Here is a 14002-nt window from a genome sequence, read left to right as displayed (position 1 = left end):
TAAACTACTTGCACTTTCAACAGAGACAAAATTTGAAAACAAGAGGTTCTCAACTGCCACCACCTGTCTCAGAGCTCTTGCTTACAAAACAAGTGGTCATTCATAGTGGAATACACCCTGATTCTTGCAGCTTTCTCATTGCATTTACCAAGGAGCACAATTCGCAACAATGAATATTGAGATTGAACATGTACAACTGGACTTCATCAAACAGTACATTCCTCAGGACATACTTCCTTCAATCATCTCCTTACAAGTATGTTCAAACATATTCACTTTTGCTATTAAGAAATCAAATTACATCTTCGTTATAAACTTAGATAAACCTTCTGAGATCAATTCCATCAAATTACCATTCAACAGCGGTGGAAACGCCATTAACGAGACTATTATAATAACATGGCTCAATGCAAATGGTACAAGACTGTTCATGAAGACAAATTTGGCAAAGTACTATGTATTAGATATTCCCACCCAAAAGACCTTTATTGTCAAGAGACTCAATAAAAATTATAACATAAAATGTATTCAGTGGTTAGACGATAACAGCTTGCTTGCAGGAACATCAAATGGTCATATCTATAGCATTCTCTTTAATAATATCAATGATCCCGTCATAAAAGTACTTTGGAAGTCCAAGATGCCTGCATCGATTAGTGGGGTACTATACAACGGTGGGAATGGCAATATCCTAGTGGCAATCGATAATACATTGATTTATTGGAAAAGTGACGTCTTCAGCTCTCCCATTAAGACTCTACAAGAAATAAAACCCACTGAAATCAAAGATTTTACTTATGATAACACCAATACAACCCAATTCAAAAATAAATTCACTACAAATAACAAGAATAAATTTGCTTGGACCACAGATGTGGGTATTGTTTACGGTAATTTGGATGTAGATTCAACAATCAACAGTTTTAAGATTTATTTAAATGTAGAATTACCAAATAGTGATCGCTATCAAATAAAAGATTTGATACTATCTGATTATCATATGGTCCTATTAAGAGGATCTTTAATTACAATAATAAATCAGCTTAGTAATAAAATTATATTCGAACAATCAATAGATGAGGGAAACAACGAAAAATTCCTACATTTAGTGAAAGATAATGTAAGTTTAACATATTGGTGCTTTTCAAATATGAATATATATGAACTAGTACTTAGCGATGAATCAAAATCCATATGGAAGTTACTATGCGAAGAGAACAGATTTGAAGAAGCATTAAAGCTAGGCGGTCTTAATACTGATGAAATACAACTGATCTACTATAACTATGGTAAATACTTGTTAGAAAGTAAAAAAGATCCACAATCAGCAGCTTTACAATTCGGTAAAACTAATGCACAGTCGATTGCTTCGATCGTCTTAGATTTCATGAGTGATATTGAAAATGAAAATAGTTTCAACGCTATTCAAACTTATTTAATAACAAAACTGGAGAATTCAAGGACGGAGACAAACAAGATTCTTTTGTCAAGTTGGATCATTTGGAATTTCAACAAAATTCTATATGAGAAGGATGACCCTATAATTGAGAAGGATGCAAAAACCTTTCTCCAGAAACATGTCACTTCCCTGGATAAAGAAACAGTATACGAAATCACAAGAGATAACCATCAGCTCCTATTGTATTTTGCAGATTTGATAAAGGACTATAATTTTCTCATGTCTTACTGGATTTCGAGACGTCATTGGAATGAGTCGCTAAAGATCATGTCTACTTTCAATGTTTCAACTATAATTTATAAATATTCAACGATTTTATTAATCAATGCGCCCCATGAAACTATTGTAGCCTGGATGAAATTGAAGGGATTAATTGATCCGGTTAAATTAATACCATCCGTTCTAAACTATTTCACTAACTACCTAAAACTAGGGCCCAACAATGATGAAAATTTTGCACTAACATATCTTAATTGGTGTATAGGAGAATATCCAAAACTTCCAAAAATTATCTATAATACCATGTGCTATATGATGATAACGACAATACCAAGCATAAATTCCTATGAGGATAGAAATATCATGAGCTTTTTAGATCAAAATGAAAATCGTCTTGACAAGGATTTTATATTAAGATTGTCATTGAAGCTCCCACAAAGAATCAAAGTATCCATTTTCTTATTAAAATCTTTGAAGCTTTACGATGAGGCTGTAACTATGTCATTAGAAAATAAGCTGTTTGAAATGGCAAAAGATGTTATCAATCGAATCGAGGATAAAGAGCTTGAAGAAAAAAGACTCAAAAAAAAGCTTTGGTTAAAGTATTGTAAAGCAAGGTTATCCAATCTTAATGGCGAAGATGGTGCTAAGAATATCATAAATTCAATCTTGGCAGACTCAAACGGCATTATTCAAATAAACGATATTTTACCAGTTTTGAATAATGTCATCACAATCGCCAATATAAAAGATGAACTGATAAAAAATTTGCAAAATCATTCAAACATAATGAAATCTATAGCTACCGATATTGAAAAGACTAATAACCTAAAAAAACTTATTAGTAGTGATATTAAAGAACTTAATACACGAACATATCAAATTATGGAACCCGGAAATTCCTGTAAATCTTGTGATAAATTATTACAAAATAGAAAATTCCTAGTATTTCCGTGCAAGCATTGCTTCCACACAGATTGTCTGATCAGATTAATACTGAACTCAAATGACTTTCAATTGAAAAGTCAAATTCAAAATTTTCAACAAAAATTGAGCAAAAAAAGTGATGTTAAGAATAAGAGACAGGATTTAAGCGAATTAGAATCCATTCTTACAAAAAAATGTGTCCTTTGTAGTGATATCAACATAAACACTATTGACAATGCTATTGATTTAAACAATGAAGTTGGAATAAATAAATGGAATAAACTTTGAAAAAATATAGAATATATATAGCACCCCGAATTAACATAAATCGTAACTAGAAAAACTTCTCCTTGCCCAAGAGTTGATATTCCATCTCATAATACCGTAGTCAGTCCCTATAACTAAGGAACTACCATTCAAATTGTCTTCAATCCAGTCAACCCCACATATATTATTTTCTTCCGTCTGTTCACCCACTCTACCAATACGGTAACCGAATCCTCTCGAATTTTGTTGAAAATCATCGAATATATTTCTTGTGTTATTCCCATATGTAGGATCGTTGTTATCAGTATCATCATCATTACTAGTGCTGTAAATATCAAGTATATGATCTGATATCCTCCTTGTGCTTCTTCTTCTTGAGTTTCTTCTGGATGATGTAATTTGTGGATCAATTAGTTGATTTTCTTGATTATCATCAAAGTCATTATATTTTGGTAAAATAGCGTCTTCATTATTACTTGAAGTAGTTGACACTCTTCTAACTGTGAAGTTGGATGACCTGCGAGCATGCTGAGGTTCGAAAATATTAGAAAGTGATGAAGACGAAGACGAGGATGAAGAACTGGATGCTGGAGAAGGGAACGCTGATCTTTCACGAAGTCTTGGAAATGGTACCACTACTGGTTGTAAATATTGTAATGGGACTTTATTCGCTGACGTTATCCAGGGATCGTCCGTGGTGATTTCACCTGTAGAAAAGGAATAGTTTGTTCTTATCTGTGGTGATTCATATAATGCATTTGATATTGATGCGGATGATGAAATTGGCAAAATATTTAAGTCAACTGGGTTGTTGCTATGATTATGAGATGACCTTCTTCTTCTTTGGCTTTCGCTTAGATCAGATTCGTTGACTAATTTATCTGGAATCATAATGACTTGATGATTTGTCAAATTCCTGGTATCCATGATATGAACACGACTTTGGTGTTCGGAAATACATAAGAGATCATCCAATCCATGACTGAATTTACAAACTCTGAATGCACCATTATGAGAATGCGGCCTTGTAGAAAAGATTTCACCAAGTGGCTGATGAAGGTTTCTGATATCATACAATAAGCATACGCCATTTTGAAATAAAGTTGCAAATTGCAAGTCATTTTCTGAAAAGCAATTATAGAAGCCATGATCACCATTCTGAGCTTCATATATTCCATTTTGATGATTATTATTATTCTTAAGATTATTATTGTTAATATCCAAGATTTCTGATTGATCAGGGATATTTGACCTTGTTGATGATTTTATTTTCAAATTGTCACCATTGTCCCAATTTAATGAGAACTGATTGATCATTTCATCTTGTTTGTATACGGCAAATTTATTAGAGTCCCCAGAGACGACCATCATCTTACCATCATTAGACAGCGCTGCATTGTTCAATGGGAAGTTTAAATCTGAATATCTTTTGACCAATTCAATATTTCTGTTAGAAACGTTACATTGGTAAATCTGACCATCATTGTTACATGTATACAGATTGTAATCGTTTTTGGACCTTGGATACAACGTGACACAATTGTTTATGAACTGTCCCAATATTACTGTTTCAGAGACATTTGTTTCTTGATTATATAATGATAGGATTCCCTTCCAAATATTAGGATTTGAATAATTGCTATTATCCATAATAACATTCGCAGAAGATACTTTAACCGGTTGAGCAGGTGAAGAGAGATTATCATTTTCATGAGAAATCCTACTCCAATTTGTAGGAAATCCTTTATCGTCTGATCCTACGAGACCGCCACATGCTAAAAGACCGTCTTTCTCCACAAAACACCTTGGTTTGAAATTGAATTCTACTAATTGTTCCGTAGGTGCACTTGACGCTATTTCTTTCTTATTCCTCTTCTTATGAGTAATAGATCTACGACGTCTCTGTGTCGACCTTATTTTTCCTGCATTATCGTTCCACCTGATGCTATCATGCTTCAATGGTCTTGCGGTGGCCGTATTCAAAGTTCTGATGGAATGATCAAAAATATAGAACAACTTGTTGCCATTAACAGAGGATGGCTTCACACAATCACGCAACTGCCAATGGTTTATGGTCACCTTAGCATCGTACATTTCTAATCCTGGCATTAAATAGTTCTGGTAAATCTTATCAGAACCTGTATTCGCCTTCTCATCATCTAACTCATCGCAATCTCCCGCGTGCCTCAGTATCGTCATTACTTGTTCTTACTAAAAATATATGCTGGTACCAGTACAAAATAACAATACTTTCCTTATAATCAACTCAAATTTGTCCATTTATAAGTAACTGATCTTCACACTAATGATTGGCTTTTTAACCTTTCTTATATTTCGGAGTTCATCTTCAAAATCCCTTAAAAAAGGCCCAGCCGAATATTGGGCTCATGCACCTCGTTCGGAGTGATCATTATCGGTTATTATTGCCAGCGTTATTATTGTTAGTTGAATGGTTGAGACTCAGCAGGGCATTGGCAGCGTCAGTGACCTGTAGATCCTGTTGTCGTCTCAGTTGAGCTGGTCCCATGTCTTCCCAGTCTTCGTCTTCGGTGTCCGAGGGTGTTGTAACGACAGCTGGTTTCATTTCGTTATCTGACATGGATAGGTCTAAATTTTGGTAGACAATCTGTGGGGATCTGAAAATGGCTCCATTGTTGCTGTTATTGACAGAATGGTCCGAAAACAATGTGGAACGTATGCCGGATTCTTTGGTAAATGACAACCCTGATGATGATCTTCTAGAAATCGGCTCACTGAAAGACCGTGATTCCTTGGTAGAAACAATGTCTGAGTCATTGATGGCCACAGGTTGCTTATCGTTGTATATAATCCTGGGCAGTCTTGTTCTGGTCTTAGAACTTGAACGACGACTTCGATTTTTCATCAAGGGTCTCATCTTTTCAGCTATCAATCCCTTTTCGAGAAACTGAGAAGAGGCCTCATCGTAGACAACACTCGATTTTCTTCTATTGAACGTGTAGATACCATTAGATTCATTCTTGACTTGATGTATATCGTCTTCCAAATCAGATTCGTACTCGGATTCACCATCTGAGGCAAGTGCATTTTCGTCAATGTAAATGACGTGGGGCACAACTGGCCGCTGCAAGGGAGAATGTGACGGAGAATGTAGCGTCTTTTTCTTACTCACCGTGTTGCCCTTCTTCCTAGTCTCATGTTCCACTCCGCTATCTCTTACTTTCAAGTTCAACTTGTTCATTTCACTACGTTCTCGTGAAAAATCTTCAGGGTTCACTTTCTTTATTGACCATTGACCCCAACCAATCTTCTCGAATATCATAGAATTGGGCTCGTCACCCAATTCCATGCAATGCATTATCAAACGTCTCTGTTTTGAAGTGGATAAATCCTTGAAATAAGGTACATCTTCCGATAATCGTTGCGTAATAAATCTAATTGCCATGGGTCCATTTGTCTCCAAGATACTGGAAATCCTTTGCGGCGTAATCATTTGGGCTGCAGTCTGCGCCTCCACTGAAGTAATTGCTAGCGGCTTGTGTCTTTCTGCCATCCTTGCTTAGTGAACTTCTGTGTTTGAAACAGTTGATACTTCTGTTATTTTTCACTTTTTGCGTAAAAATATATATATACTAAATCTCTTAGAAGTGTTGGAAACAGTGCTATATTGGGAAATGGGCCATATATATATATACAATACTGCTATTTAGAATGTGCTGGATCCTCTGGTGATTTCTTTCATGTTGGCTTCTGGGATTACATCCGTGTATTTGACGCCTTTAGTTCGATTAATTAACGACTTCTCCCAATCGCTTCTCTTGCCCGGTTGCATTTGCTTACCATAAACGTATAATCCATTGATGAGATCCTCATGATTGAAATGCAACTCGTGTATATCTTGTAGTCCGTTTGCCACTAGCGAGATATCTGATAGTATCTTTGCAGTCATGCCCCAAACGTCCTTGGTCTTGGTAAATTCTTCTTCCATCGAACTGCTGCTGTCGTAACTGCTGAGATCCTCTATATCTCGGAGCCACGACATCTCATTATTATTATCCACTGGGTAATAGAAATGCTTCACATCCCATGTGATACCACCATACTTCCATTTATTCTCCTTCCGAGCAGTATATTCTGGTTTGTAAGTGGTGTCTCCACTCAGATGTGCCACTAGATCATTTATAGGAATAGAGAACAATGAGGACGTTTCACCAGGGTTCAATTTACCGAAGAACTTGTCTGCATTCAATGGTGTAGTGTATTTATCACGAATCTTGGATTGATCCGTTGAGTAGTTGTGAAGAAAACATACCAGAGGTTTCACACTTAGAACCGTCTGAGATACATAACATGGAAACACTGTCGATATATTTTCAATAGCCATATCATATTCGTTTTGTAGAACTTTTTCATCTCTTGGTAACCCTATTTCTTCCTCTGCTTCACGCCTTGCCACATTCTCAAATGTTTCATGATCACTATCTGCTTTACCACCAGGCAATGAGACGTGTCCACTGAAACTTTTCAAACTTCTCGACCTCTTTGTCAACAGCACTCTCAACTCTCCTCGATTACCGATGAATAAAAGGATTAACACCGATGATCTTCTACCTCGAGGCCATATCGAATCGATAGGATATTTACTTGCATATTTGAATTCTTTCAAATTATTAAGTAGCTTCGTAGGATTGAGCATTGACTATTCAATCATTCAGAGGCACGTGAAAACTGGCTACTTCACCTTTGAAACACATCATCCATGTAGATATTTTCTCCGTGGTATAGATAGTTTTTAAAGTACGGGCATCTTTACAGTATGAGAGATCCAAAGGAAAAGAAGATAAATATGGGAAGCACAAAGTTGAAGTCATACACACTCAATTATCCCATTTTTAGTTCCTTATATCATGACTTGCTATAGTAGTTCAATGAACGAAGACGAGACCCCTCTTGTTCGTTGAATTAGCTTGTCTGATAGGCAAGAATTTGAGGCTGCATAATGCATGCAGAATGTCTTACTACCTTTTTACTGAGACTAAAACTTGACACAAATGTCATATAAAGAAGTCTTACGATAAAGTTATACATATGGGCTGAATACCTCTTCAATTATTAACATTAAATACAAAATTATGAGGACTACTTACTTACACGTTCAAATCAACTTTTAATGTATATGTCACAACAATCGATAAAGAGATGAAAAGAACAATGTATTGACAGATATACAAGACAGATAAACAATCCATCTGCAAATGTGACCCTTTTATTGGCGTATAGAAGGCAGTAAAATAAACTTGGGAGGTCGAACATGGCATTGCCCACGTTAAGATCATATCGAATTTCCCAATTCGAGTGTCCAGCCAATTCATATCATACAATTTGTTAGCCCATAAAATACCAATTATTGGGCAAATGATTAATCTTAACACGGTAAACAATATCGCAGTCTTCAAAAACCCTTTGGGTAACTTCTTGACTTCAAGACGGGCCAAGGTTCCACCTAGCAAAATTAGTCCTAGTGGGACGCATGCATTTCCTATATACTCAGTGAAATCCATCAAATAATTCAACACCGCTTCATTATCTGGTGCCTGATGAACATGAACATACGTAGAAGTAAAACATGCTTGGACCCATGGAATCAAAGCACATATGATACCCAAAGATGAACCCAGGGATGCTGGCCTTATAAAGTTTATAATAAAATAACTGACCCATCCCATATTGTATTTATCCAGAAATTGGGATGATTTAGCCTTCATAGCATTGAATTTTCTTTTCAAACCAAAATTAGGGACATATTTCTTCATTGGACTTGGTTGCTCTCCCAATTCAAATAGGTCATCTTCTACTTCTCCAGTTGAGCTGAATGCGTTAGTTTTGCCCACTTTCTCAGTAATTGTAAGTGGTCTATTCAGGTTCAATTCCCCATTCCGTATGTTTTCTACGGCGCTATACGTAGAAATTATATCATTGATCGATGCTTTTCTCATTCTTCGTTTGACCAAATCCTTTGTTCTTTTTGATGATATGTTCCAAACTTCTAATAAAGAATCATCTCTCTTAGGAACTTTAGAAGGCTCCAAAAAACTTGGACTTGAGTATGTAGTTGTCGTTCTATGAATTTGCGTATTATTTGCAAAATGTGCTATTGGAATGTGACAACCACCTCTATAATAGTAAGTGTAATCGTGACTAAATGAGTGGGCATCCAAAACGTCACTACTTAAATCACTTTGTGTACTTTCTAGTTCCAATTCATCATTTTCATATTTCTCCTCCATTTGGCTTTCTTCATCTGGTGTGCTTGAACCTCCTTCCAGATCACTTTCTTTAGATTCTGAATTCTCCTCGTTATTGTCATCCTTAGTGTCGAGGCCTATCATTCTCCACATACCAAAATTCATCATTAAAAAACTCTGGGTGAAAAGAAAGATACATGAGTAGGCAACACCTTTATCTGCATCAGATTCTTGAAATATCGTTCCATTTCCCATACTCTGGACGTATGCAATTGGTAAATCAGAGATATTTGGAAATAAACCTGCAAATAAAATACTCCAAAAGAATTTTTTTGGAGTAGAAGCAACTTTATAGATCAACAAAGAGCCAATAGCACCAAACCCAAAGAAGATCAACGCTGTAAGGACAATAACACCAACCTCCTTAATATCTCTCCAAGTTATGTTAGATACAATTTTATTGAATGTTAAGCATGGTAAAATAGCATTAACAACCATATTAGATATACCTTTTGCGTGCTCCATCGAGACCACATTGAACCTGGCTAATAAGAAACCAACTAAGATAATTGTGTAAATTTTTAAAATTGGCTTTATTGCTATATAAATAGCAGCACCTAAAGAAATGCTCATATTTTTATTCGTTTTCTTAGCTACCGACAAATGCTAATGCTGATACCAAACGTTTTACTGTTCTTTGTTTCACTGGTTGGGTCCAACCATCAATATAAATAACAAAACAACCAACTATTGGTTCAGATTAAATCACGCATACAACATTAAATCCAACTATCTCAATTTATAGGAACCCTGTCAGTGAAAGGAAAAAATAAAGAGCATCATTTAGTCTCTATGACTGTTCAACTCTCCATACTAATTATTACCTCATTGTCCTTCTACCCACATATTAATTACTTAATATTCCTCGAGAAAACGAATTTGCTTCCGTTCCTTCTCCGTCGTTTTCTCAGCCGGAATACCGTCTTCCGTGTTTATTTGTCTGCTCTGGATCTTGAAAGATGATTATCGCTTAAGATGTCTTGGCAAACTGAAACGCAGTAACAAACGCATATTGAGGTTGCGCAAAATATGTCGCAATATATGCAAGATCGAGGCTTTACAGCCTTATAATCAAATCATTACTGCTTGGAGTCAGAATGTGACGGTGACCATTTTTCGTTTGATAGTCGAGATCCCACAGTTGATAACAATTACTATTCCACCGGGCTCAAGCTGATTTTCCCCCCAGATTTGCATTTGTTCTTGTAAGAAGGCGGAGAATTGTAGCTTCTTGACAATTATTATATAAAATAGAGTTTATCAAGGTGAAAAACACCTTGTAAAAAGGCAAAGGAAATATTATTTTAACAAATATAGAATCTGAATGATTATATCTAGAGTCCTAGGTTGACCTTCAACCCGTAGGTGACGGTGATGGATAAACTTATGAAAAGAACAGCGTACTGACAAATGTAAAGGACTGCTAAGCAATCTAGTTGTTGATGTGGTCCATTCACAGGTGTAAAGTACGTAGTATAGTAGATTTGGGACGTAGAGCATGGCATGGCCCATGTGATGATCATATTGAACTTTTCAATCTCTGTATCTAGCCAATTAATCTTGTATAGCCTATTTGTCCATAAGACACCTATAATGGGACCCAAGACTAGCTCTAAGATGGTAAATAACACAGCAGAAGTGAGATAACCCTTTGACATTCTGTGAACTTCTAGACGAGCTAGACTACCTCCTAGCAAAAGCAAACCCATTGGCACAGATGCCTGACCTAAGTATTCTGCTGTATCCATTACGAAATTTAAAACAGCTTCTCCATCAGGGGCCTGATGAACATGAACATATGATGTAGAAAAAACTGCCTGTAACCAGGGGATCAAGGCCACAATTATACCTAGTAAACAGCCTAAAGCTTTTGGACTGATAAAATTTAATAGAAAATCAGAAAACCAGCCTAAATGATGTTTCTGCACAAAATTGGATGTTGAATGGTTTATTTTCTTGAAAAAATGCTTAGTTTGTGAGTATGGAATATATCTTGTAATTCTAGATGATTTGGAAGGTTGTTCTGAAGTCAGATCTCCTTCAAATTGACCGTTACCATTGTTGTTAGTTTCTTTCTCATTAAAATCGTGTAAAGATTCATTCAATTTTGAATGTGAGCTACTAATTTCAGTATGAGTTCTGCCTATCCTGTCATGAGAGCCCATCTTTTCCATATCGTCAGAGAATCTTCCATTTGAAGAATCAAAACTTTTTAATGTACTATGACTGTCATTCATATCATGTTCCGGACGAACTTGAATAGAAGCATCGTTACCAGTATTTGCTTTGTTGCTTTCTATATCATTGACATCAGTATCCATTTCATCTTTAAAATCCCAACCAAGCACTTTCCAGCATGACAAATTCATTGTCATGAATGTTTGAATGAATAAAAATATACAAGAGTATGCGGTACCCTTTTCAGCAGTCTCCTCAGAGAATATTGCACCATTACTTATACTTTCAACATAGGCAATAGGAATATCCGAAATGTTTGGGAAGGCCCCTGCAAATATTAATCCCCAGAAGAAATGTTTTGGAACGGGAGACACTTTATTTATGACAAGTGAACCGAAGGCACCGAAAGCAAACATGACCAGGGCGGAAAGGATAATGACTCCAACAGTTTTGATATCTTTCCAAGATATGTATAGGACAATCTTACTAAATGTAAGACATGGCAATAAGCAATTCACGATGACACTTGAAATACATTTTGAGTTTGCTAGTGAAATAATGTTGAGTCTAGCTAAAATGAAACCAATGAAAATGATTAGGTAGATCTTTAAAATTGGTTTAAGAGCGATATAAATGGCTTCACCTAAAGAGACGGTCATGTTTTCGTAATTTTCATATAACTAATAGAATTCTGAAATAAAGTTGTTACTTGCTTTTACTTATTGCAATATCCTTTTATTTTTTTAACTGAGATGAAAAGAAGGAAGTGTTAATTGTAAAAGTATTTGCTACTTGGAATGCTTGGCTTTTATATCCCTTGTGATATGTGCCATTGCTGCCGTTAAGATCGTACCACACTGTAGGACAGATTGTGTAAGTGTTTCTTCACAGTTCCGATAGCCAATGTTTGCTATGTTTATTAGAGTAATTGCATTACAATGAACTCTGAGCAATTACGCTTTGTAATTAGTTCATCCTTCGGAAGGAAACGGAAATCTGTGCCCATATACTGATAATCCACCAATTTTAGTGATATATTATTAAAGTTATTGAGAAGACATAGCTTATTGCAGCCACTCGGTCAGTTCTCATACGAGTTGTAGAATTGGAGATCAGCAAACTACCCAGTCTCATCGTACGCAGAAAGTTGACTCAATAGAGGTATCTCAACTGAAAATAAATCGTCGGAATTAATCGTATTTATTTATTTGTTACTCATTGCAATAGCACCGTTCCATAAAAGCTATACAGCTAACTTTATGCAATTCTCTCACGAAAAACCAGAAATAAATAATAGATGCAGTATACACTAAAAACCCCATGTTTCGGTATCTCCTGATATTGTGTTATGTTTAATTCGCTCCAAATCATACTCCATACTGTTTCGTGATATATTGAAAGAGAAGTTGTGCGTTTTCTCCACAAACACGAGCCAATAAACCTCGAAATATCACACGTAAACCATAGGAAGACCGCAATATCAAACTTTTAGTGTCTGTCTGCTGCAATGCTTCGGTCTTATTGTAGAATTCACTAAACGATAGTAGGAAAGTCTCTCCCCACTATCACAAACAAGTAACAATTTCCAGGGGTTATTTCTTCCCAGTCGGGAATTGATTCGAAATCTAATTATGTAAAAATACTAAATATCTTGAGGAAACAAGTCTCGAGGCTGTACTTTCAATAGCTTAAATTAAAGTTTAACGAAAATTCCCTACAAATACATGTGACATTTTTGGTGCCTCTCCTTAAAGGCTGGTTTTTTTTGCCAAGCTTTTGGGACTCCGCAGTTTCGTGCATCCAAAACACCGTTCACCCTGCTTTACGTAAAAGCGGAAAAAAATGGTTCCAGGAAGGAAAAGCACGGCGCAACATTTAAGCCGAAAAAAAGGTCCTACCCGGATTCGAACCGGGGTTGGTCGGATCAAAACCGACAGTGATGACCACTACACTATAGAACCTTATATTCTTAGTCTTGTTGTAAGAAAGACTGGGTGACTACAACATTAAACTCTAAGTTCGCTGACTGCTTTCCCAGAATCAAAACCTAGACACCTGCTGTTCAATTTATTAAATTAAATATTTCACATTATTGAACTTGGCTGAATATTGGTGAAAACTTTTCATAGACGCAACTTTTGTCATCTTGAAGAATTCCACACTATAAAAAGGAATTCTTCGTCGTATTTGTTCTTAATCTTTTATTTTACTTTATAATTTTATATAATAAAAAAGGACAAGCTATTTGATACGCTTTTAGGTATAGTTATACGATCAGATCGATTTCCAAGCTCTCTGTACCTGAATTAGAATATACACAAGCCGTGTCATATTCTCTCTGTATTATCTGTCTTGTTACCCTACCGAACTTACAATAAGTCTCTTTGTCAGACAAACTATATAATGAATTATATATGCCAGTAAAATAAGTGCACATCAGAAAACTCTTGAAGAGGCAAGTGGACGGAAACATCCTGGGAGGTACTCATGCCTTCGTTACTGTTGTTGTTAATAGTGTTGGTAGACATGATAAGCTGGTAAGAGTATAAGTTCTTTGTTTTATTCAGTAATTATCGTAATAGGTTGATATATATCTTTCTCCATCTTCTAATATACGTGACGTAACGAAGGTAATGAAATAGTCCAGGAAGTTCCGTTCTTATTTCAT

The 14002-nt window shown here is 35.8% G+C and overlaps 6 protein-coding genes and 1 non-coding gene across 7 annotated transcripts; 1 reads left to right on the top strand and 6 right to left on the bottom strand.

Annotated features, from left to right (window-relative positions):
• Positions 1-169: 169 nt before the first annotated feature.
• PEP3 (tethering complex subunit PEP3) lies at positions 170-2893 on the top strand (the record flags this gene model as incomplete). Its single annotated transcript, XM_003958704.1, has 1 exon — positions 170-2893. One exon carries the CDS (start codon positions 170-172, stop codon positions 2891-2893), a length of 2724 nt encoding a protein of 907 aa, XP_003958753.1.
• A 30-nt stretch (positions 2894-2923) lies between these two features.
• On the bottom strand, positions 2924-5071 carry GID11 (Gid11p; the record flags this gene model as incomplete). The annotated part of the gene is made up of 1 exon (XM_003958703.1): positions 2924-5071. The coding sequence occupies one exon, from the start codon at positions 5069-5071 to the stop codon at positions 2924-2926; it is 2148 nt and encodes a 715-aa protein (XP_003958752.1).
• A 211-nt stretch (positions 5072-5282) lies between these two features.
• KAFR0H02070 (uncharacterized protein) lies at positions 5283-6404 on the bottom strand (the record flags this gene model as incomplete). Its single annotated transcript, XM_003958702.1, has 1 exon — positions 5283-6404. One exon carries the CDS (start codon positions 6402-6404, stop codon positions 5283-5285), a length of 1122 nt encoding a protein of 373 aa, XP_003958751.1.
• Positions 6405-6557: 153 nt separating this feature from the next.
• On the bottom strand, positions 6558-7547 carry PCD1 (8-oxo-dGTP diphosphatase; the record flags this gene model as incomplete). Its single annotated transcript, XM_003958701.1, has 1 exon — positions 6558-7547. One exon carries the CDS (start codon positions 7545-7547, stop codon positions 6558-6560), a length of 990 nt encoding a protein of 329 aa, XP_003958750.1.
• Positions 7548-7998: 451 nt separating this feature from the next.
• KAFR0H02050 (uncharacterized protein) lies at positions 7999-9729 on the bottom strand (the record flags this gene model as incomplete). Its single annotated transcript, XM_003958700.1, has 1 exon — positions 7999-9729. One exon carries the CDS (start codon positions 9727-9729, stop codon positions 7999-8001), a length of 1731 nt encoding a protein of 576 aa, XP_003958749.1.
• A 761-nt stretch (positions 9730-10490) lies between these two features.
• KAFR0H02040 (uncharacterized protein) lies at positions 10491-11993 on the bottom strand (the record flags this gene model as incomplete). The annotated part of the gene is made up of 1 exon (XM_003958699.1): positions 10491-11993. One exon carries the CDS (start codon positions 11991-11993, stop codon positions 10491-10493), a length of 1503 nt encoding a protein of 500 aa, XP_003958748.1.
• A 1230-nt stretch (positions 11994-13223) lies between these two features.
• On the bottom strand, positions 13224-13295 carry KAFR0Htrna7Q. Its single transcript has one exon. It is a non-coding gene; the product is annotated as a tRNA-Gln (tRNA).
• Between the last annotated feature and the right edge of the window lie 707 nt (positions 13296-14002).

Source organism: Kazachstania africana, chromosome 8, assembly GCF_000304475.1.
Source record: "Kazachstania africana CBS 2517 chromosome 8, complete genome".
NCBI classification, from domain to species: domain Eukaryota; kingdom Fungi; phylum Ascomycota; class Saccharomycetes; order Saccharomycetales; family Saccharomycetaceae; genus Kazachstania; species Kazachstania africana.
Note: the sequence above shows the minus strand (reverse complement) of the source record. Positions and strands in the feature narration are given on the sequence as shown.